At 37.9% G+C, this 23,910-nt stretch overlaps 1 protein-coding gene and 1 long non-coding RNA gene across 3 annotated transcripts in view; one reads left to right on the forward strand and one right to left on the reverse strand.

Annotated features, from left to right (window-relative positions):
• LOC111764985 (uncharacterized) overlaps positions 1–18,421 on the reverse strand; it is a 219,129-nt gene extending 200,708 nt beyond the window's left edge. The window contains exons 1-2 of the long non-coding RNA XR_011648917.1: positions 18,373–18,421; positions 1,944–2,011 (exon numbers count right to left, since the gene is read on the reverse strand). This is a non-coding gene — a long non-coding RNA (uncharacterized lncRNA). The remainder of the gene's footprint in view (positions 1–1,943; positions 2,012–18,372) is intronic.
• On the forward strand, positions 17,638–23,708 carry DDIT4L (DNA damage inducible transcript 4 like). 2 transcript variants are annotated; one of them, XM_004461951.4, is made up of 3 exons: positions 17,638–18,056; positions 18,996–19,135; positions 21,594–23,708. In XM_004461951.4, exons 2-3 carry the CDS (start codon positions 19,045–19,047, stop codon positions 22,082–22,084), a joined length of 582 nt encoding a protein of 193 aa, XP_004462008.2. In that variant the 5' UTR covers positions 17,638–18,056; positions 18,996–19,044; the 3' UTR covers positions 22,085–23,708. The 2 variants fall into 2 exon arrangements, with proteins under 2 accessions (XP_004462008.2, XP_004462007.2); XM_004461950.5 differs by lacking the exon at positions 17,638–18,056 and adding an exon at positions 18,119–18,714.
• The last annotated feature ends 202 nt before the right edge of the window (positions 23,709–23,910 follow it).

Genomic DNA, 23,910 nt, shown 5'->3' on the forward strand with positions numbered 1-23,910 from the left:
TTTTATAAAGATGAAATTTGTTTTGAGTTGAAGTAACTATATCTATGTGGTTATGGATGGTTAATAGGAAGTTTGCAAAAGCATTTTCTAAACTGAAATACTTAAGTGGCTAATTCCAGGAAGCCACTATTAAATACAAGCCTGATTTGAAGTTGATAACAAAAAGTAACTTTATAACAGGGAGACATGTCAGGGGCCACCTCAGTCTGCATATTAAAGTGGTGGTAGGGGGAAGATACTCTTTATTCCATTGGGAATCTTAGGTTTTCATAAAATAATGGAGAAAGTAGTTTTTCCAGTACTGCTAATGTAAAATACCTGTTAATTAACATAATCCTGGTAAAGGTGTAGAAGTAAAAAGTAAAGTACTAAAAGTAGTTAAGTCAATATAATATGTTATAAACTGCATTGGAAGTATTTAGAAAGTGTATAAAAATTAAGAGGTAGACTTCAGAAGTATCAAATTCTCTTGTGCATTCAAACCAGGCCTCCAGCAACTTGCATGGTACCTCTCCATTTGAGTTATTGGCTACGTTGGTCACTGAAACCCCTAAAATAATAAAAGGATTTACCATATCCCTGGACAGGGCTCGTGAAGTGGATGGAAAGTACATTGCAATTTCAGACTCCAGAAGCAGCCAGTTACAGCTTGATCTGGCCAGATTTACATTGCCTTCAAACTGGCTCTGTTTCATATTGCCAAAGGGTGCACTCTACTAGGACAGTGAAGCACTGGGGCTTCCCTCCAAGTGGCAATGGAGCTGCAGCATGCTGGCTGTGTGAAGGACATACCAAGAGAAGCAATAATTACCAGAGTAATGTGAGTAGAACTTAAACAGACACAACTGGCATTATGGCCTGCTCCCACAAAGAGACATGCATGGTGTTGCAAATGGAGTTTAGATCTGTTCACTATAGCTCAAAGAGGAACTTGTGCATTAATTACTGCATTGATTAATATTAAGTGCTGTACCTATAAAACTAATGGACATAATGTCTCTTCTATTCTAGATCATATGTAGGATACTGAACATGTTAAAAGTCTTTGTAAATGCAATTCAATTTTTAAGTAATTAATGAAAGTCCCTATAAAATAAAACGGCTCTTTTAATTACTGTATTTATTTTGCTTACCATATGCTTATCTTGTTGTTGCCTATATTGTCTTTCTGAGTTTCTGTCTAGGGCAGTGCCTCTCCTCATACCTTTCCTAGCTGTCCTAGGCATTAACACTGCTGTGGGAACTGGGGGTGGCAGTTTCTAGACAGCATTTGAAATTTACAGGATAAAACCCATAAACTTCCGGAGGATGTAGCCTCTAGAGGCATCTGGCATTTCTCATTCCCATGGTCCCATTGCTGGTCCCCCTTTTGGAGCCATGCACCATCATTTTATATCCTTTCAGTAGGATCATCCATCTTCAAAATTCTAAGTTTATTTCTTCCAGATTTAACGCCTTCCAGAACAAGGTATTAGTTGTTCAGGGAATTCATCTAGTTCCAACCACAGGGCCAAACTTGCCTTCCCTCAGCCTCACTAGAATAGCCAGAGTGTTTCACATCTCATCAGTCAGGGTCTTCTGTCCCTAACCAGCAGGAAACAGCTACAGAAGAATGACCATCACCCTTCAGCTCTCCCTTAAGGGTAGGAACTCTCTGAAGGGGAAGTTGAGGCAGGTTGGTAGAGGAAACAGGGAAGGTGGCTCATCAGGATAAAACCTTCCAAAGACCCTAGTCAAGTGGTCCAGTTTAAAAGTCCTGGACTACTTTGTCATCTACTAATGGAAAAGTATACTGTTAGACCTGATCTATCCCTTATTATTCCCCATAAACATCTTTTTTTTTTTTTTTACCTTCAGTGCCCTAACTAATTCCTCTCTATCCCAAGCTTCCGCAGTAACCCATGCCCACAATTGAACCCAATGTTGAGGATATACAGACTTACCATCATCGGGTGCTTCTGGCCTTCCTTGGACCATAACTCCTGCACATTGGACAGCATGGAACACCTTGCTGGAATGGCAGAAAATGACCAATCAACAAGTTTTGGATAAGGCCTTCTCATTTAAGACTGAGATTCAGCTGCCATCTTTCAATTGTAATTATAATTTTTCTTTGTGAATAAGCCCAGGACTTTACTAGGATATGCTGTATATAATGGTTTAGGGTGGTTAATGATTGGGTCTGTCATCATAGATCACACCTCTCTTGTCTGCACAGAACAAGTGGGAATCCATGCTGTGGGGTGCTTACCCCCTGAGTTGTGTAATTTTACTATCAAGTCTAAATAGAAAGTGTGCCCTCTGGTGATTCTACCCAATGACCATTTTTGTGCCTGGATGAACTTCAATTTTCACTGAAAAGTACATAATGGCTTTATCTGTTCTCTTTTATACTGTTGTTGTGGAATGTGGATGCAATGCTTGTCAATGTAGGCTGCTATATGGAGGTGTATTGTGAAGACCAAGCTCCCCCCACCCCCACCCCAGTCCTCAGCAGATATCCACCTTTGTGACCTGGGCATAAGTTAAAGATTAATAATCCTCCCCAGTGGTGAGAGGTTGTATAGATGTTATCATAAACTATAATCTTCCCACAGTAGTAAATGTACTTGGTAAACATCCTTCGTACTAGCATACTGAAAACATCACTGGACCCTGTGAGCACTGTCATGGGACCATAGCAGAAACTCTGTTCTCATACCCAATGGGATGTCCTTGTTCTGAAACCCCTTATATATCACCCCTCATTTTCTCATCTCTTTGATGAGCATCATCTTCATTCTCCAAATTGCCACCATCAGAGATGCTATCCTTCCTGTAAATCCCAATAAAGTTTATGCCTGCCTAAATGACAGGTGTGTTCTTTGGTCTCAGGCCTCACCAACTCTTTCAGGAGTTGGGTTGTAACACACAACATACTCCCATCCAAATAAATCCAAATGAAACAACTCTGAGACACATACTAATGAGACTGTCAAATGCCAAAGACAAAAAGAATTCTGAGAGCAGCAGGAGCAAAGGGATTCATAAAATACAAGGGATATCCAATAAGATTAAGTGCTGATTTCTCATGAAAAACCATGAAGGCAAGAAGGCAGTGGTAAAATTTATTTAAGATACTGCAAGAGAAAAACTACCCGTCAAGAGTCTTATATCCAGAAAGACTGTTTTTCAAAAATGAGGGTGAGTTTACAATATTCACAGATAAACAGAAACTGAAGAGTTTATAACCAAGAGACTGACTTTGCAGAAAATACTAAAGGGACTGCTACAGCCTGAAAAGAAAAGACAGGTGAGAAAATTTGGGAGTCTAGAAATGAAGATTATGTAAGTAAAAGTAACTATAAATGTAAAAAGAGTGGTGAAAATAAAATAGGACAGATAAAACCCAAAGGTCAAAATGAGCGAAATAAGAACTGTCTTTACAGTGATAACATGGAATGTTAATGAATTAAACTCTCCAATCAAAAGACACAGGCTGGCAGAGTGGGTATGAAAATATGAGCCATCTATATGCTGTCTACCAGAGACTCACCTTTGACCCAAGGATAACAATAGACTGAAAGTGAAAGGCTAGAAAAAGTTATTTCACACATGTAGTAACCAAAAAAAAAAAAAAGGCTGTAAAGCTGGAGAAGTTATACTTGTATTAGATGAAATAGACTTTAAAAGCAAAGCAGTTATTAAAGACAAGGAAGGACATTTTGTATTAATAAAAGGGACAATTCACCACTGTGACAGTTTGATATTGTTTTTGAATTCCAAAAATAGATATTGGATTGTGTTTGTAAACTAGTTTGTCTCTTCTGGGTGTGTTAGATTATATTGGATTCAGAGATCTCATTTTTAAAATAATGACTAAGGCTTTGATTGGCCCACATCAGTAGGACATTGCATGCCTGCCCCCTTGGTGGGCAGGGACTCACAGAGAAACTGCACTGCAGAGAAGGGAGGTTGGAGCTTTGAGCTGGAATGCAAGAAGTAAGCACACAGAAGAGCAGAGCAGCTGAGCCTGGAGAGAATTGAGTCTGGGGAGAAAGAGCCAGTCACCTGAGAGTCTATAGCTGACCTTGTGGAGAGAGCAGGGCAACTGAGCCGGGAAAGAAATAAGCCCCAGAAAGAGAGGAAACCAAGAAGCCTGAACTCTTGGCAGATGTTGGCAGCAATCTTGCTCCAACATGTGGCAATAGACTTTGGTGAGGAAAGTAATGCTTTATGGCCTGGTAACTGTAAGCTTCCACCCCAAATAAATACCTTTTATAAAAGCCACTAGATTTCTGGTATTTTGCATCATCACCACTTTGGCTGACTAATACAACCAAGAAAAAATGATAATGATAAATGTATATGCACCTAACCAGGATGTCCCAAGATATATGAGGTAAACACTTGCAAAACATAAGGGAGAAATAGATATTGCTACAATAGTAGTTGGAGATTTCAACACACCACTCTCAGCATTGGATAGAGCATCTAGACAGAGGATCAGTAAAGAAACAAAGATCTTGAAATATATGAAAAATGAACTAAACCTAATATATATATATAGAACATTGCACCCCAAACAGCAGGATATACTTTCTTCTCAAGTGCTCAGGGTTCTTTCTCCAGGAAAAAAGGGTCACAAAGCAGATCTCAATAAATTCAACCAGATGTAAATTATACAAAGCAATTTCTCTGATCATAATGGAATAAAGTTGGAAGTCAACAAGAGGTGTAAAAAAGGGAAATTCCAAAATATATGGAGATTTAACAACACAATTTTAAATAACCAGTTGGTCAAAGAAAAAAAATTGAGAGAAAAAACAATAAATATCTAGAGATAAATGAAAACAAGAACACAACATATCAGGACCTATGATACACAGTGAAGGCAGTACTGAGAGAGAAATTTATAGCCCTTAATGCTTACATTAAAAAAAGAAGAGTTAAAAACAATGACTTAACTACACAGCTGGAGGAACTAGGGAAAAAAAACACAAAACAGCAAACTATTACCAAAGCAAGGAGAAGGAAAGAAATAACAAACATCAGAGCAGAAATAAATGAAATTGAGAAAAAAAAAAATAACAAAACCAAAAGTTGGTTCTTCAAGAAGATAAACAAAATTGATAAGCCCTTAGCTAAAAATGACAAAGAAAAAAAGAAAGAGGATGCAAATACTAAAATAAAAAATGAAAATGGGGATATTACTACTGACCTCACAGAAATAAAGAGATCATAAGAGGATACTATGTTCAACTGTACACAACATAATAGACAATGTAGGCAAAATGGAAAAATCCCTAGGAATGTATGGACCACCAACCATGACCCTAGAAAAACTAGAAGACCTCAACAAACCAGTCACAATTAAAGAGATTGAAACAGCCATCAAATAACTACCCAAAATGAAAAGGCCAGGAAAAGATGGTGTCAAGTGAGTTCTACCAAATATTCAAAGATTTAATACCAATCTTACTCAAGTTCCTCAAAAAACTATTGAACAAAAAAGAAAGTTACCAAACTCATTCTATGAAGCCAATAGCACCCTAATACCAAAGACAGGTAAAGATACTATGAAAAAAAGAAAATTACAGAGCCATTTCCCTAATGAATACAGATGCAAAAGTTCTCAACAAAATACTTGCTAATCGAATCCAACAACATATGAAAAGAATTATTCATCATGATCAAGTGGCTTTTATACCAGGCATTCAAAGGAGGTTCAACAAAAGATAATCAGCATAATATACTCTATTAATAAATCAAAGAAGAAAAAATCACATAATGATATCAATTGACACAGAAAAGGCATCCAACAAAATACAACATTCTTTCTTGATAAAAATACTACAGGGAAACGGACTTTGGCCCAGTGGTTAGGGCGTCCGTCTACCACATGGGAGGTCCGCGGTTCAAGCCCCGGGCCTCCTTGACCCGTGTGGAGCTGGTCCATGCGCAGTGCTGATGCGCGCAAGGAGTGCTGTGCCACACAGGGGTGTCTCCCGCGTAGGGGAGCCCCACGCGCAAGGAATGCACCCATAAGGAGAGCCGCCCAGCGCGAAGGAGGGAGCAGCCTGCCGAGGAATGGCGCCGCCCACACTTCCCGTGCGGCTGACGACAACAGAAGCGGACAAAGAAACAAGACGCAGCAAAAAGACACAGAAAACAGACAACCGGGGGAGGGGAGGGGAATTAAATAAATAAAAATAAATCTTTAAAAAAAAAAAAACTACAAAAGATAGGAATTGAAGGAAACTGTCCAACAGGATAAAGGCCATATACAAAAACCACACAGCTGACATTGTACTCAATGGTGAAAGATTGAAAGCTATCTCACTGAGATCAGGAACAAGACAAGGATGCCCACTGTCATCACTATTGTTCAATATAGCGATAGAGATTCTAACTAGAGAAATCTGGAAGAAAAAAGAATTAAAAGGCATCAAAATCAGAAAGGAAGAAGTAAAACTTTCACTATTCCCTGATGATATGATCCTATATCTACAAAGTCCAAAGAAATCTACAATAAAGCTGCTAGAGCTAATAAAAAATTTCAGTAGAATGTTAGGATACAAGATCAATAATCAAAAATCAGTGGTGTTTCTATACAATCATAATGTACAATCCAAGGAGGTATTCAGGGGAAAAATTCCATTTGCAATAGCAGCTAAAAGAATCAAATATTTGGGAATAAACTTAACCAAGAATGTAAAGCACTTGTGTTCAGAAAACTACAATGCATTGCTAACAGAAATCACAAAAGACCTAAATAATTGGAAGAACTTTCCATGCTCATGGGTTGGAAGACTAAATATCACTAAGATGACAATTTTACCTAAATTGATACACGGATTCAATGCAATCCTGATAAATATTCCACCAGCATTTTTTAAACAAATGGAAAACACAATTATCAAATTTACTTGGAATGGTAAGGGGCCCAAATAGTCAGAAACATCTTAAAAAGGAAAACTGAGGTTGGATGACTCTTACTTCTGGACTTTTAATCATATTACCTAGCTACAGTGGTAAAAACAACATGGTCCTGGCATAAAGATAGACATATAGACCAATGGAACTGAACTGATGGTTCAGAAACAGATCCTCACATATGTGGTCAAGTGATTTTTTTATAAACCTGTCAGTCTATTCAACAAATGGTGCTGGGAGAACTAGAGATCCACAGTGAAAAGAAAGAAAAAGGACCCCTATCTCATATCTTATACAACAATTAACTCAAAATGGATCAAAGACCTAAATATAAAAGTTAAAACTAGAAAGCTTCTACAAGAAAGTGTAGGAAAACATCTTCAAGACCTGGTGGTAAGAGGAGGATTCTTAAACCTTACATTGAAAGCATAAGCAATGAAAGAAAACATGGATGAATGATCCTCCTCAAACTTAAACACTTTTGTGATTCAAAGGACTTTGTCAAGAAGATGAAAAGGCAGCCCACTCAATGGGAGAAAATATTTGGAAACCACATAGTCAACAAAGGTTTGATTTCCATTCTATATGAAGAGATCATACAACTCAACAATAAAAGAGTAAGCAATCCAATTAAAAATGGGCAAAAGACTTAACAGACATTTCTCCAAAAAGAAAATACAAATGGCCAAAAAGTACCTGAAAAAAGTGTTCAATATCACTAGCTATTAGAGAAATGCAAATCAAAGCCACAATGAGATATCATCTCACACCACATAAACTGGCTATTATTATATTATATATATATATATAATAATATATATATTATTATAAAACAGCAAAGAACAAGTACTGGAGGGATGTGAAGAAACAGGAACATTCCTTCACTGTTGGTGGGATTGTAAAATGGTGCAGCCTCTGTGGAAGACAGTTTGGCAGTTCCTTGGAAAGCTAAAAAGAACTGTCAAATGATCCAGCAATTCCACTACTAAGAATATATCCAGAAGAACTGAAAACTGTGATGCAAACAGACAATGGCACAGCAATGTTCAGAGCAGTGTTATTCACAATTGCTAAAACACCGGAACAGCCCAAGCATTCATCAACTGATAAATGGATAAACAAAATGTGATATATTTATACTATGCTGAAGAAGAAATGAAAATGGGACACATATGATAACATGGATGAATCTTGAAGACATGCTAAGTGAAATAAGCCAGACACAAAAGGATAAATATTGCACAGTCTCACTAACATGAACTAAATATGAAGAATAAATGCATGCAGTTAAAACTTAGAGTATAGGTTATTAGGAGATAAGAGGAGGGCTGGGAAGAAGTACTGATGCATATGAATTTTGAAGTTTTAATTAACTTCACCATAAAAGTGTGGAAAGGGATAGAGTTGATAGTAACACACTATAGTGAGCAGTTTATAAGTGGGATTATAAATGGGATTCTGAAAAGGGTAGTCAGAATAATCGAGGTACTGAATAATACAGTGAACCCAGAAGTAGATGAAAATTGTGGTTAACAGTACAAATGCAAGGATGTCCTTCTGTGAACTAGAATGGATATACATAACTATTTCAGGGTGGTGGGACTATGTAGAAGAATGGGAAAAATAGAGCTAATGTAACCTATGAGAGTTCCAGAAAAATGGTGCCAAGGCGGGTAGGCAGAGTCTGACCCTCTCACAACAAAGGAGAGGGGCAGAGACCTATCTGAAGGAGATCCTTTGGATATATATAGAATGGGACAGTGCTCTGAGTCATCTAGGAGGGTACTGGAGAGATAAAGAAGCCAAAGCGCATCCCTGTGGCTGGAAGTGGTATAAATAACCCACCCTCAGGGCAAATAGCCTAGGTGGAGCCGCTGGCTCACTGCTCAGAATAGATGTGAGCGGGTCTGGAAGAGTGGAGAGTGGTTTCTTTGAGGTGAGTTTGGCAAGCTGAGCCTCCTTTGAATCTAGGAAGGGACCCCAACCTGATGGGAAGAGTGGAATGGGAATCTCCTCAGGCAGGCTATCATGCCCAGCCACCTGGGTAAAGAGAGGAATTAGGTTAGAGAGCAAGTGGGTACAGAGAGGTGCCTAATCAGCAGGACTCTGCAAACTGCTAGGAATCTAATTTGCCTGAGGAATTCCTAACTTTTCTATATGAGGTCCCTGGTTAGATTCCCAACTCTTCTTAGAGAAGTGATCTGTTGTGTTATCAGGCATCCAGCAGATACTTTATGACAGGGAACACCTAGACAAAGCTTTTCTTGGATTGCTTTTTTTTTTTTTTAAGCTTCCTTTTTCTCTCCTTATTTTACTCACTAAAACCCGGTTCAAAACCTGCAGAGGGCAGCCTACAGGGTAATTGACTGATGAACATCAGCAATTTAAGAAACTCCTTTGGAGCCAAAGAGGGAAGGCTGTTTTTCCTTGCCTTTTTTGTTTTGTTTTTTGTTTTCTTTCCCTTTCTCTTTTTTTAATTAGTTGCTGCTGTCTTGTTGCTTGTTTATTGCGTTTCCCCTTTCTTTGTTACCCCATTTTTTAACCATTTTTTTCCTAACTACACTATTTCTTTTCTTTCCTTCATTTTTCTATCTTCTGTTTTCTGGTTGCTCTTTCACTGCCCCTCTTTTTCTTTGGTCTTCAATTTTTCTTATTTTTATTTCTCTCCCTCTTTTTTTCTGTTTTCTTTCTTTTTTTCTCTTTTCTTTTCCTCTGTTCTCATCACTCTCACCTTTTAATTTGTTCTATATATTTTCCCTATTTTGTTTCTCATTTCACTTTTTCTATTCCACTTTTTAATTCCTATTATTCTGTACTTCTTATTCATGTTAATTATTCATTTTCCTAGGTCTTATATGGTTCCTCTTCTACCTTTTATTATTATTATTATAATTATTCTTTTTTTCTTCTTATCTCTTTCCTTTTCTCTGGCCATAATTGTTTTTCAAAGAAAAATAGACAGCAGCAAGGATATAGAATAAGTGGAATGAAGTGTCAAAGTGAAACATTAACACAACAAAATAAAACCCTAGAGTAGAAAGAGAAGCTAATGAACAGAACAAATCCATCAAGATAAACTGATGCCTAGACACCAACAAAAAATTCAAGCCATACTAATAAACAGGAAGACATGGTCCAGTTCAATGAACAAACTAAAAAACAGGAGGAGATGCAGAATAAGGGACAAGTAATCAGAGATGTCCAAACAAATGTTATGAATCAAATTAATGAAGTGAAGGAAGAGATTATGGCTATTAAGAAGACAGTGGGAGACTATACTGAAGAAATTGTAAACATACGTAAAAAAATAACAGAGATGATGGTGATGAATGGTGCAATGCAAGAAATCAAAATACACTGGAATCATGTAACAGCAGATTTGAATAGGCAGAGGACAGAATGATGTGGAAGACAGTTGGGCTAACATCAGACAGATAGCAGAACAGATAACTAAAAAGATAGAAAAAATCCAACAGGGATTAGGGATTTGAATGACAACACAAAACATACAAACATATGCATTATAGGCATCCCAGAAGGAAAAGAGAAGGGAGAGGGAACAGAAGTTGTGCTGGAGGAAATAATGGCTGAAATTTTCCCAACACTGTTGAGGACCATGGAAGTACATGCCCAGGAAGTGCAGTGCACCACAAACAGTATAAATCCTAACAGTCCTACTCCAAGACATAGACTTGTCAAGTTGTCCAATGCCCAAGAAAAAGAGAGAATACGGAAAGAGAAAAGAGATCCATCACATACAAGGCATGCATGATCAGATTTAGTGCTGATTTCTCATCTGAAACCATGGTGGCAACAAGGCAATATGACATAGTTTTGGTGCTAAAAGAAAAAAAAACTTCCAATTAAGAATTCTCTATCCAGCAAAGCTGGCATTCAAAAATGAGGGAGAGTTCAAAATATTCACAGACAAACAGTAATTAAGAGAGTTTGTCAGTAAAAAACCTGCCATTCAAGAAATACTAAAGGGAATTTTGTGGGTTGAAAGGAAAACACAGGAGACAGAGAGTTGGAAAAGAATGTAAGAACAACTAGAAAGATAAAAAGAGAAATAAAAACAACATATGGTACACATAAACCTAAAGAGAATATGGCTAATGTAAGTAATTCCTTGACAGTAATAACATTGAATGTTAATGGATTATACTTTCCAGTCAAGGGACACAGATTTGCAGAATGGGTAAGGAAATATGACCATCTATATGCTGTTTACAAGAAACCCACCTTAGACCCAGGAATGCAAGGAGGGTGAAAGGGAATGGTTGAAAAAATTTTTACATACAAACAATAACCAGAAAGGGCAGGAATAGCTACACTAATATTGAACAAAATAGACTTTAATGCAAAACTATTGTAAGAGACAAAGAAAGCCACTATATGTTAATAAAAGGGATTATCTATCAAGAAAAAAGAACAATCATAAATATTTAGGCACCTAACCAGGGTGCCTCAAAATACATGAGGCAGATACTGGAAAAGAAAAATGGAGAAATAGAGGCCTCTCCAATTATAGTGGGGGAATTTAATACACCATTATCAGTATTAGACAGAATATCTAGACAGAGGATCAGTAAATAAATGACCTTGAATAACACATTAGAGGATCTGGACTTAATAGGCATATACAGAACATTGCACCCAAATACAGAGGAATATACATTCTTTTTCAGTGAACATGAACTATTCATCAGGGTAGACCACATGTTAGGCCACAGAACAACTCTCAGTGAATTCTGAAAAATTGAAATTATACAAGGTAATTTCTCTGATCACAATGGAATGAAGCTGGAAAAATGTAAGGGGCAGAGAACCAGATTAGGCACAAAGATATGAAGTTAAACAACACCCTCTTATACAAACAGTGGGTCAAGGAGGATATCGCAAAAGAAATAAGTAACTGCCTTGAAAAGAATGAAAAAACAACACAGCATATAAAAATCTATTGTATACAGCAAAAGCTCTACTGAGAGGGAAACTCATAGCCATAAATGCTTATACTAAAAAAGAAGAGCTAAAATCAAAGACCCAACTGCACATCCAGAAGAATTAGAAAAAGAACAACAAACTAACCCTGAAACAAGTAAGAAGGAAATAACAAAGATTAGAGCAGAGCTGAACAAAATTGAAAATAGGAAAGCACTAGAAAAAATAAACAAAACTAAAAGCTGGTTCTTTGAGAAGATTAACAAAATTGACAAACCCTTAGCTAGACTAACAAAGAAAAAAAGAGAGAAGAAGCAAATACATAAAATAAGAAACAAGGAAGGGGATATCACCACTGATGCCACAGAAAAAGAGTATCATAAGAGGATACTTTGAAAAATTGTATGCCAAGAAGATGGATAATTTAGAGGAAATGGACAAATTCCCAGAAGCACACAAGCAACCTGCATTGATGAACTCATCAGACCAATTACAAGTAATGAGATAGAAATAGTCATCAAAAATCTCCCAACTAAGAAGAGCCCAGAATCAGATGGCTTCACAGATGAATTCTATCATACATTTTTGAAAGAACTAACACCAATCCTACTTGAACATTTCCAAAAAAACAGAAGTGGAGGGAACATTGCCTAACTCATTCTATGATGCCAACATCACCCTAATACTAAAGCCAAACAAAGATGCCATGAGAAAGGAAAACTATAGTCCAATCTCTCTAATGAACCTAGATGGTAAAATACTCAACAAAATACTTGCTAATTGTATTCAATAATACATCCAACAAAAAATTATATACCATGACCAAGTGGGTTTCATCCCTGGTATGCAAGGATAGTTCAAAAGAACAAAATCTATCAATGTAATATACCACATACACAGTTCAATAGAAAAAAAAATCAATGAACATCTCTACAGATGCAGAAAAAGCATTCAACAAAATACTCACCTTTTCCTGACAAAAACACTTCAAAATGTAGGAATCAGAGGAAATTTCCTCAACATGATAAAGTATATATACAAAAAATGCACAGCTAACATCATATTCAATTGTGAAATCCTAAAAGTTTTCCCTCTAAGATCTGGAACAAGACAAGGAGGTCCACTTTCACTGTTCTTATTTAACATTGTGTTAGAATGAGCACTTAGACAAGAAAACAGATATAAAAGGCATCCAAATTAGAAAGGAAGAAGTAAAATTTTCACTATTTGCAGATGACATGATCCTATACATAGAAAGCCCTGAGAAATCTAAAACAAAGCTTCTAGAACTTATAAATGAGTGCAGTAAAGTGGCAGGCTCTAAGATTCACCTGTGCTAAAATCAGTGGCATTTCTGTACACACATATTGAGCAAACCAAGGAGAAAATCAAGAGAAAAAGTCCCATTTACAATAGCAATTAAATAATCAAATACTAGAAATAAATTTAGCTAAAGATGTAAATGACTTGTATGCATAAAACTACACTACACTGTTAAAAGAAATCAAAGATCTAAATAAATGGAAGATTATTCCTTGTTCATGGATAAGAAGACTAAACATCATTAAGATGTCTATCCTACCCAAACTGATTTACAGATTTAATGCAATCCCAATAAAAATTACATTTTTTAGTGAATTGGAAAAGCTAACTATGAAATTTATTTGGAAGGGCAAGGGGCTCCAAATTGCCAAAGGTATATTGAAAAAGAAATGAAATTGGAGGAATAGCACTTCTTGACTTTAAAACATACTGAAAAGCCACAGTGGTCAAAACTACATGGTATTGGCACAAGGATAGACACATTGACCAATGGAACCAAATTGAGAGTTCTGATACAGATCCCCAAATATGCAGTCATCTGATATTTGACAAGGCCACCAAGTGCACTCAACTGGGAGAGAATAGCCTCTTCAAAAAATGGTGCTTAGAGAACTGGATGTCCATATCCAAAAGAATGAGAGGAATACCATCTCACACCTTATATGAAAATTAACTTAAGATGGATCAAAGATCTAAATATTAGATCCAAGATCATAAAGATCTTGAAAGTAAATGTAGGGAAGCATCTACAGGATCTTATATTAGGAAATTGTTTCACGAGCACAAGCAATGAAAGAAAAAATAGATAAGCAATTGCACCCCCACCTACCACATGGGAGGTCCCCAGTTTGGTTCCCAATGCCTCCTAGAGAACACAGCAAACTGGAGCGATGGGCAGGTTTGGCAAGCTGATGCAACAAAAGGATGCAATGAGAGACACAAGAATAAAAAATCATAATAAGACACAACAAAGCAGGGAGTGGAGGTTTCTGGTACCTCCTAAAGAAGACAAGCAAGACAGTGAATTGATATGACAGGCAAGCATGGCAAGCCGACGCAATAAGATGATGCAACAGGAGAGACATAAGAAAGAAAAACATAATGAGAGACACAACAAAGCAGGGTATGATGGTGGCTCAAGCAATCAGGCACCTCCCTCCCAAGTCAGAGGACCTGGGTTCAATTCCCAGTGCCTCCTAAAGAAACAAGGAAAAGGAACAGACACAACAAGTGCAAAACAGTGAGGGGCATGGGGAAAAATTAATTAATTTAAAAAAAAGAAATCGAAAGATTTTTTAAAAAGTGAAAAGGCAGCCTACTCAATGGAAAAAAATAATCAGTAACCATGTATCTGATAGGGGCCTAATATCCATCATATATAAAGAAATCCTACACCTCAAAAATAAAAATACAAACAACCCATTTCAAAAATGGGCAAATGATTTGAATAGATACTTCTCCAAAGAAGAAATACAAATGGCTAAAATGCATATGAAAAGATGCTGAACATCACTAGCTATTAAGGAAATGCAAATCAAAACCATAATGAGATATCATCTTATATCCATTAGACTGGCAGCTATTAAAAAACCAGAGGACTACAAGTGTTGGAGAGGATGTGGAGGAATAGGAACACTTTTCCACTTCTGGTGGAAATGCAGAATCGTCCAGCCATTGTGGGGACAGTTTAGTGGTTCCTCAGGAAGCTAACTATAGAACTGCCATATGATTCAGCAATCCCACTGCTGGGTATATACCCAGAAGAATTGAAAGCAGAGACATGAACAGATATATGCACACCAATGTTCATAGTGGCTTTATTCACTATTGCTAAAAGTTGGAAACAACCTAAATGCCCATCAACAGATGGATAGGCAAATTGTGGTATATAATACATATAATGGAATATTATTCAGTTGTAAAAAGGAATTCAGTATTAACACATGGGATAAATGCATGAATCTTGGTAATATTCTAATGATATTATCTCATAATCTGTAAAAAAATGTAAAAATTACATTTAACATAACTTATTTTAATAGTTCCTCAGGAAGCTAACAAATAGTTACTTATGGGCTATATTTAACAGCAATATTGTAATATTCTTGAATCAGTGTCAAAGAAGGTATTGTGTTAATAATAGGGGGTATATGCCAAATGTATGCTATGGACCATAGTTAGTGATAATATTCTGATGATATTATCTCATAATCTGTAACAAATGTTCCACAATGGTGTGATGTATTGGTGAAGGGGTGTTGTATGGGAATTCTACACATGTGCATGATTGTTTTGTAAGTTCACAATGCCTGTAAAAAAACATAGTTTTACAAAAGAGATAATAACATTGATAAGGATTTCTCTTTTAATTTTCACAACTTTTTAAGCTTGCTATATAACCTTAAATATTGTAAAACCAGATTTCATGGCCTGCAAATCCTCCATGAAGCCACAGTACACATTAAGAAACCCAGTAATTGGTCATAGTTTATGAAATGAAATATTGAATGCAATGAATGTAATATACTAATCCGAGTTCAGGGACAATGGTTCATACTGGATATAGAGATAAAATTTGCTGGTGAAAAATGTAATAAATAATGAATATGCCAAATCATGAATGCATAAGATACTAGTATTTCCAATAATAGTACAATAAAGCATCATTTTCTGTTTTAATTTTGCAATATCCCCTGTATTCTGAATTAATATTTGTGTAAACAATGCTATTATGAATACTATTTGAGGGGTCATAGGACTAACACATATGCATATTCATCAGATGAACATTCTGTTGCTATTTGTTATTGCTATTTCCTTTTCTTTTTGTAAGAAGGTGGATGAGTATGCATAAATTAAAGGCCTTACATATGATTTTGGTAATTTGCTATAATATATTGGTGTATAAAAAACAAACAAGTTATTTAATGGCAATTAGATGTTCCACTCAAGCACAACTATTATTTCCAATCAGCGTCTCTATAAACTATTTGTACAGTAATAAAGATGATATAATAAATCAACAAAGAAATGCACTTGTTTTTCAAGTGTACATTATAAGCTGAAGTACACCAAAGCAATGAGCTATCAGTTATAAATGATCACTTTGTCTATAATATTTAAAAATAACTGATAGACTAAATGTGTCATCTCATGACAAGACTATTACAGTACTTAGTTTCCCCTAATTCTGGAGCATGCTTCATTTTTTTAAATCAGCACTGTTTATTGAAGCCTACAAAGATTGAAACTAGGGATAGAATCTATTTTTTTTTACCCTTTTAAGTAGATTGTGTGTTTTTTTTAAAAGGCAATTTACACTAATTATTCCAGGTAGATGTTCTACACTCATCATTCCTTATGTCCTATAATTCCTGAGAGCAAGGCCCATTCAGCCAAAAAGAATGACATTATTTAAAGTCTTTTGTACATAGGTAAATTATTTTCTGCAGTAAAAGCCCAAAAGGCTTTGCAAACATTCTGTTGGCCTTGCAAACCAAGAGTAACTGCTACTTTCCAGGAGTTCCAATTATCTTTCTAGCTCTTTGGGGTTATTTAGTTTGTGAGTTATGCCTGAATACCCTAAGGAAATTAAAATGGGCATTTCTTTATTTGTCTGGTCGGACCCATGCTTTTTATTAATCCTAATAACTCTTCTCTGAGGCAGGTAACAAGCAGCCTCATTGATAATGCTACCCAGATAAGGAAGGAGCCTCTATGTCCTGCCCAGTGACAGACTTCCAGGCAGCTGGCATCTGAGACCAGACCATGCATTGGTCCTGACCACACTAACCACTGAATCTGCTTTGTAATCAGCTTAAATGGGCTTGTTTACTTTCCACTTTTCTGTTATTGAAATAGAAGTGGAAATCTGCTTTCAAAGACCAGCCTATCAGCATCTCCTTCCTTGGCTCGCCTGACCTTCAGGCGGTGCAGCTGCCTGAGTAGAGTTAAAAATGGACTGTCAAGCTGGCTTTAATTTCTGCTGCTCTGCCTCTGAATGTCCTCCCACGGATCTGTTTATCACACCCTCCTTACCCCTTCTGTTGTTGTTTTTCTTGCTAAGAGTTTTTAGCCTAGACAGCTAAAAGCCACCTTTCAGGGTCCTAGTCTACAGATCCAGGCTACAGGGAATCCAAAAGGATCCGAGAACCAATACCAGTCCTTTTCCCAGGCAGCCCCCACATTTTCATCCCCCTGCCAACAACCGGACCCTCTACCCATCTGGGGGGAGGCCCACTCTCAACAGATCATCTCCTACGTATTGGCACACCAGAGCGGGAAAAGCGTGGTTTAGTAACTTCGGAAGAAAAACATATTTGGCTTCTTGCTTTTGGGTTGTATGAGCATGTTGACTTTTTCCACAGTTCCTCTGTGCCTCTACGTGCTCAGGCTCAGGACTACACATCAAGCCTCAAAAGGATTATCCCTAGCAGGATACAGAAATCTAAATTGCTCATTCCCCAAGCTCTTTCTAGACCTCCAGAGCTGAAGTCCCTCCCCCTAATAGGGCTTGCCAGGAATGTCTGCCTCCGGGAATGACAATTGCTCTCGGCAAGCAGGCAAGCAGGCGGGTGGAGGAGGCAGCTGAGATCCCACTATTGCTTTTGTTTAGTTTCTTGGCAAACTATCCCTCATTCAAGCTTCTCGCGCTCCTGGGGCTAGGTCTAATTAGAGTGCCAGGCTCACCCTTCCCGAGGAGAAAACTCATTAGTCACAAATGTAACAGCACGAAGGAGGCGGAAGAGCCCGGGAGTGCAGTGGGTGATTAAGACCCTTCGTTAATCGTTGGAGAGTCTTCGAGGCGCAAAAGGAAAGCGGGATCTCGTCGCGTGCAGAGTATATTGAATCCCTGGAGCCGGAGTTGGGTTGACTTGGTAAGAGGCCAGAACTAAGTGCATAAAGGGTGCTCTTGGAACATCGAAACAGACTTAGGCTGTGCTCAGAATGACGTGGCAAAGCCCCAGGTCATGGTAATAGACAAAGGGCATGACATTTCCTGCTGCCCTAGACAATATCTTAAGGGCACCAGCTGCAGGGCTCTGTGCTGTGTGCGCGCGCGCTGGGGGGCCGGGGTCGTATCCAGGTTAGTGACCAAGAGGAGGTGATCCGTATTTGGCCAATCTTGCACCCGAAATTGTGATGCTGGGGACCCATGGCCCCTAGGAAACAGCAGGTGTCAACCTTACCTACCTCAGGGTCATCCTCAACTCACAGCGGTTCGCCTAAGGCTCCCTCAAAGTGCGGGAGTGGAACTGCAACCCCACCCTGGGAGGGGCGGGGCACCGCAGGTGGGCGGGCCGGGCAGGGTGCGGAGGCTGGCCCCATAAAAGTGCTCACTGAGCGAGAAACGATGCTGCTCAGTGGAGCTAGCACTGGTGGGTGGGGGTGAGCCGGGTGCCGATCGCTTCTTGGATCTGAAAGACGCCGCCCCCTGGAGACGGGACTCCTGAGGGGAGTGCCTACCTCTGTTTACCTCATAGCACTGCCAGCGAACAGACGACCCCAGTTTCTGTTCCCTCTAAGTCCGGGCAGGTGAGCGACGCCGCGGCCTTGGTGGGGGAGGGGAGCGGGGCCCTCCGCTGCTGGGGCGCCGGGGCGAGCTCCGCGCAGCAAGTTGGCTCCAAGTTTTGCTACCATTGAATGCGTTTCAGGTTGTGGCTGTAGTTGCCGTCTCTGCCCCTGGACTTGGTAAACTTGAGTTGCAGAGGTCGTTCCCCCTCTTTGAAAAATGAATGCCTTGGTTAGTTCGCTCTAGCGACGCTGAGCACTTTAGGAGTGCCTGCTTTTGCGTATGTATCCTTCTCCTTTTCCAGCGCCCGGGAAAGGCCGATCCGCCCCGCGAGGGAAACAGAGCTGTTGACCATGGTTGCAACCGGCAGTTTGAGCAGTAAGAACTCGGCCAGCATTTCAGAGCTGCTGGACCGTGGCTTCCACTCGGGGAATCTACTTAGTGGTGAGTTTCCTAGGTCCCCGCCTCTCTCTCCCCTTCAAAGTTCTCAGCCCCTTGGTGATAATTCATCCCCGTCGTCGGTGCCACAAAACTCATTTGAGAAAAACCCTTTCCAAACTTTCTCCATCTTCTGTCCATAATAGCGAGGGAAAAAAGTAGCAAAAACGAAATATCCGAGGTCTGCATTGTTCTCGCCTGCAGCTGATTAGTCTTGGGGGGGATAAAAAGTTATATAGCTTTCCTAACCTATATAGTTGTGACGTTATGGTGAATTTGTACATTTACGCATTTTAACAAAAGTACACATCTGTGTAACCACCACGATCATTCCCCCAAAAAATCCCATGTGCATATTTGCAATCAGGCCCCCACTCACTGATACACTTTTTGTCACTATAGATTAGTTTTGCCTCTAGAATTGCATGTAAGTGAAATGACCCATTATGTAGTCTTTTGTATCTGGCTTCTTTCTTGCAACGAAGGCTTCTGAGATCCATTCATGTTGTTACCTATATCAGCCTGTGTTCCTTTTTACTGCTGAGTAGTATTCTATTTGTGGATATACCCATTATTCCACATTTAATGCTAGAGGGGAACTTCAACACCAGTCATGCTGGACATATTATTATTTCCAATTTTAAACAGCAATTACTAAGTTAACACTGCTCTGCCACTTAGGAGCCGCGAGGCCACAGATAAATTCCTTAAACTATTAGAGCCTTGCTTGAAATGAAGTGGGCCAATCCTCTCAGTCTTTTAGGGTATACCTCTAAAATTCTCTATCTTCAACACAGATAAAATGTGGAGTCTTTATAATTTGGAGTGCATTTGTTCCATTTATTTGTAAAGCAATGATCTAGGTAAATCCATGATGTGGAGGAAGGAAAATGCAGTAGTATTAAGGTGAAGTAGGCTTAGGGAGGGAAGCTAGCAAGGCATTTGCCTGCTAGGTTGACTGTGTGTGTGGTGTGGCATCCTGCCAAGTGGTAGGATTAATTTGGGAGGTAGGTGACCAAATTCAGAACTATCTCTTTTCCTTTGAGCAAATCTAATTTTGTTTTCCTAGGACTATTTTGTTTTGCTTGGCTAAGAAAAACTACCCAGCTAGTTATAAATATCCTTGTGAACCTCAAAGGTCTTCACTCCTCTGAGCAACTTTAATCAAAAAGTTTAAAGCTGAAATTGGGATCTACAGGCTATTCCAGTAAAGGCTTTTGAAGAAAGAAACACATTTGATAGATATTTAATATAGTTAATCAAGCTCATGCTAAACTCACTCAAAAGCAGTAGCAAACGTTTTGTATGTTAAAATAGGTGCACTTATTCTTAGAATTCAACCTGCCCCTTAATACAAGAAAGTTTATAATCATTTTTATAAATGGGCTCTGTAAAACAAAATTAGAAAGCCCCCATAAGCAAGTAAGTAAGCAAGCAAGAAAATGAAAATCACTAAAGCTCTCTCTACTTTGGGATAACTAGAGTTAGGATTTAGATGTAGTTTTTAAAATATCATGTATGTGTGTGTACATACACATATAAATATTTTTTAAATGGTTATAGCCTGTTCAATGAAACAGATAAATCTGCACAATTGGAAATGGAGGACAAAGATACAACTGATGTGTTCCAGCAGTAGACAGGCGTAGTATATTAAAAAGAAGGCCTGCCACTTCATTTCAGAATTCTCTTTCTACAGACCAAGACAACATTCTCAATTAGAAAAACTTCAATTTGGTTCCACTGCATCCTGACTGCTACAGTATAGTTATCTCTACTCTTTCATTTTACCCTTCCCTGTTCCTTTATTGTATAAAAAGTAACTGGTATATACGCACAAGCATACTGCTTTTTTTTTTTAACTAAATGGCCAATGTATTTTGATCGACATCAACTGGAGATGGGATGGGGAAAAATATTCATTCTGTGAAAAACCCTCTTTCTCCATTACTGACATGTTCATTTAGCTCTTATCTTTATATTCCAGTAAGTTATTTTGCTCTCATTGTTTAACAAAAACCAACAACCTAAAAAATCCTTGTATACCTTGTTCAATTAGAGAATTTTAATGTTTTTCATTTATCATTGTAAAACCAAGGACAATTTTGTTACTTTTTTGTATGCTGCTGTTACATATAGGGCACTCTGTCTTTAAGTAGGGATAAATTACTCTAAAAGAAATGAATACTAGATAGTTTTCCCTTCAAGTCAAGCATCTTGTTATTTAAACAAATTTCTTGTTTTAAAAAAAAATGGTTATAGCCTATCCAATCTATTTATCATAACCTTTATTTCATGGATGAACTTTTAATCTCAGAGTCAGCTAGTTAATAGCAAAGTCTGCTCAGCTGACTCCCAAACAAACTTTAAAACAGGTTGATATAATAGACAGAAGTAACCAATATTGCTATCTTGGTATGTTTCAAATTTTTTTTTTTTAATCGTAAACTTCTGCTTCCTACAGATTTTGACTACTGGGATTATGTTGTTCCTGAACCCAACCTCCATGAGGTGATATATGAGGAGACAACCTGCCAGAGTTTGGTTAAAATGCTGGAGAATTGTCTGTCCAAATCAAAGCAAACCAAACTTGGTTGTTCAAAGGTCCTCGTCCCAGAGAAACTGACCCAGAGAATTGCCCAAGACGTCCTGAGGCTTTCCTCCACGGAGCCCTGTGGCCTGCGAGGTTGTGTTATGCATGTGAACTTGGAAATTGAAAATGTATGTAAAAAGCTGGATAGAATTGTGTGTGACTCTAGCGTCGTGCCTACGTTTGAGCTTACACTTGTGTTTAAACAGGAGAACTGCTCTTGGACTAGCTTCAGGGACTTTTTCTTTAACAGAGCTCGCTTCTCATCTGGCCTCAGGAAAACTCTGATCCTCAGCTCAGGATTTCGACTTGTTAAGAAAAAGCTTTACTCATTGATTGGAACAACAGTCATTGAAGAGTGCTAAGAAAGAAAAAATAAAAAGGTTCTTTTTATGATTGGATAATAAAACTATGCAGCTATTCAATTAAAGTCATTTCTAGTTTGCCCTGCCTAGCCTCAGCAAGAAATGTCAAACTTAGTTCATCGTTCCATGTTTCAAATTCCCAGCATCCCTAAGCTAAAGAGTTGCTCTTTGGCTTTTGAAAAATGCCCCAAAAGAGTATATGTTTTATGCATACATCATATTTTTTATGGGATAGAATGGAATAAGGAATGAAAAGAAACAATCCACTTCATTTTTGTATTTAACTCGCAACTTTTTCCAGGTAGGCTTACTAATAGACATATAAACCAAATTTGATTTTTTAATATGGCTTTTTTTCCCTTTAAGTTTTTAGAGAAGTCTTTTGATCACAGCATCTTAGTAAATGATGCTAAGTAATCAAAACTTCCAGAAGCCCATGTCACCAATTTCCTTCCTTTATTCAAATTTGAAGGATTTTCTTACTATAGGGTAGATTTCAGTGGAGGAGCTTAATTAAAAAGCCCTAGGCTAGAGTAAGAAATGTCACACAAACAACAGAACTACTTCATTGTTTCTTAGCATCCTTCCCACAGTCCTGTTTCAAAGAGAAGGCAAAAGCTTGAACTGCAATTTTAATAACCACAGTATTGTTTTAAATGACTTTATGGTAAACTATAAGCTCAGTTTTTCTAGTACTCCAAGTATTGAATGTTGTCTTTAAACTAGAGAAATAGAAAATGATGAACTGATTTTTTGCGTATAATTGATGACTCTTCCATTGAGTGAATAGTGATTGCAAATGGAGAAGGGGAAAGAGTTCTCAGATCCAGTTCCTTTCTGATCACTTGACTTTAATTTCACTTCTTATCAATATTATGTGTTCTTAATATAGAATGAACCACCTCACTGTGTCAGTGTTATCTCACCTCTGGCCCTTTGTGGAAATTGAGATATCTTTCTTTGTCACACATCTTCAAAAGAGATAGCCGCACATGACTACTTTTAATAATGAAGATGGGCATATTTACGAAATCTGCTTTGGCTGAGAAGATCTGGTTTATAGTTCAGAATAGAGAGTGAGCAAGAGTAGATACCTGTCCCTTGCCATTGGTGAAGGATAAGGGCTTAATTCAGGTCTTCTACCCAAGCAATTAAGTACCACTTTACATACCTGAGGCCAGGACTTTGGGGACTGATGCAGTCATCCTGGAGTTACTCAAAAGTGGGAGTGAACCTGATCCCATAAGTGACCTAAATGTTAGCCATGAAAATTAACAAGTGTTATAATAAACTGGACTCTTCAAATACTTGAAAAGATACCACAAAGCAGACCTTTAGAGAGATTGGACCAGGATAAATCAACTTTGTTCCACATGTCTATTATTGTTTACGACTTTAAAGGTCACTGTTTCTACAGCTATTTTAGAGTCATCACCACCGTGGTGGAGGTTTCTTTGGCATGGATGCAGAGCTGCTGTCCTTTTTCCACTAACAGTTGTCTTTGACTTTCTTGCCTTTTATGCTTAGGCAATGGTGATGGCTTATGGAGGCTCATAAATTAATAATCCTATTAAAGGAAATTAAAGTTTATCTATTTTTTTATAATAAAGCATCATATTTTTAATTCTCTTGGCTTCTTTGTCTTTTCTGAGTTTCTGCAGTAACCAAAATGGTTGCTGAAAGATGTATTTGACAATATTTTGGGGAACATAACAAAACAGTTTTACCTCTTTTTGACAAAGTCAATTTGTATATTTAATTATAATATTCTCACTATTGGATGTGCTTATGTATCAGTAAAATGTTTTCTCATAATTTTTCAACTA

Source organism: Dasypus novemcinctus, chromosome 1, assembly GCF_030445035.2.
Source record: "Dasypus novemcinctus isolate mDasNov1 chromosome 1, mDasNov1.1.hap2, whole genome shotgun sequence".
Taxonomy (NCBI): Eukaryota; Metazoa; Chordata; class Mammalia; order Cingulata; family Dasypodidae; genus Dasypus; species Dasypus novemcinctus.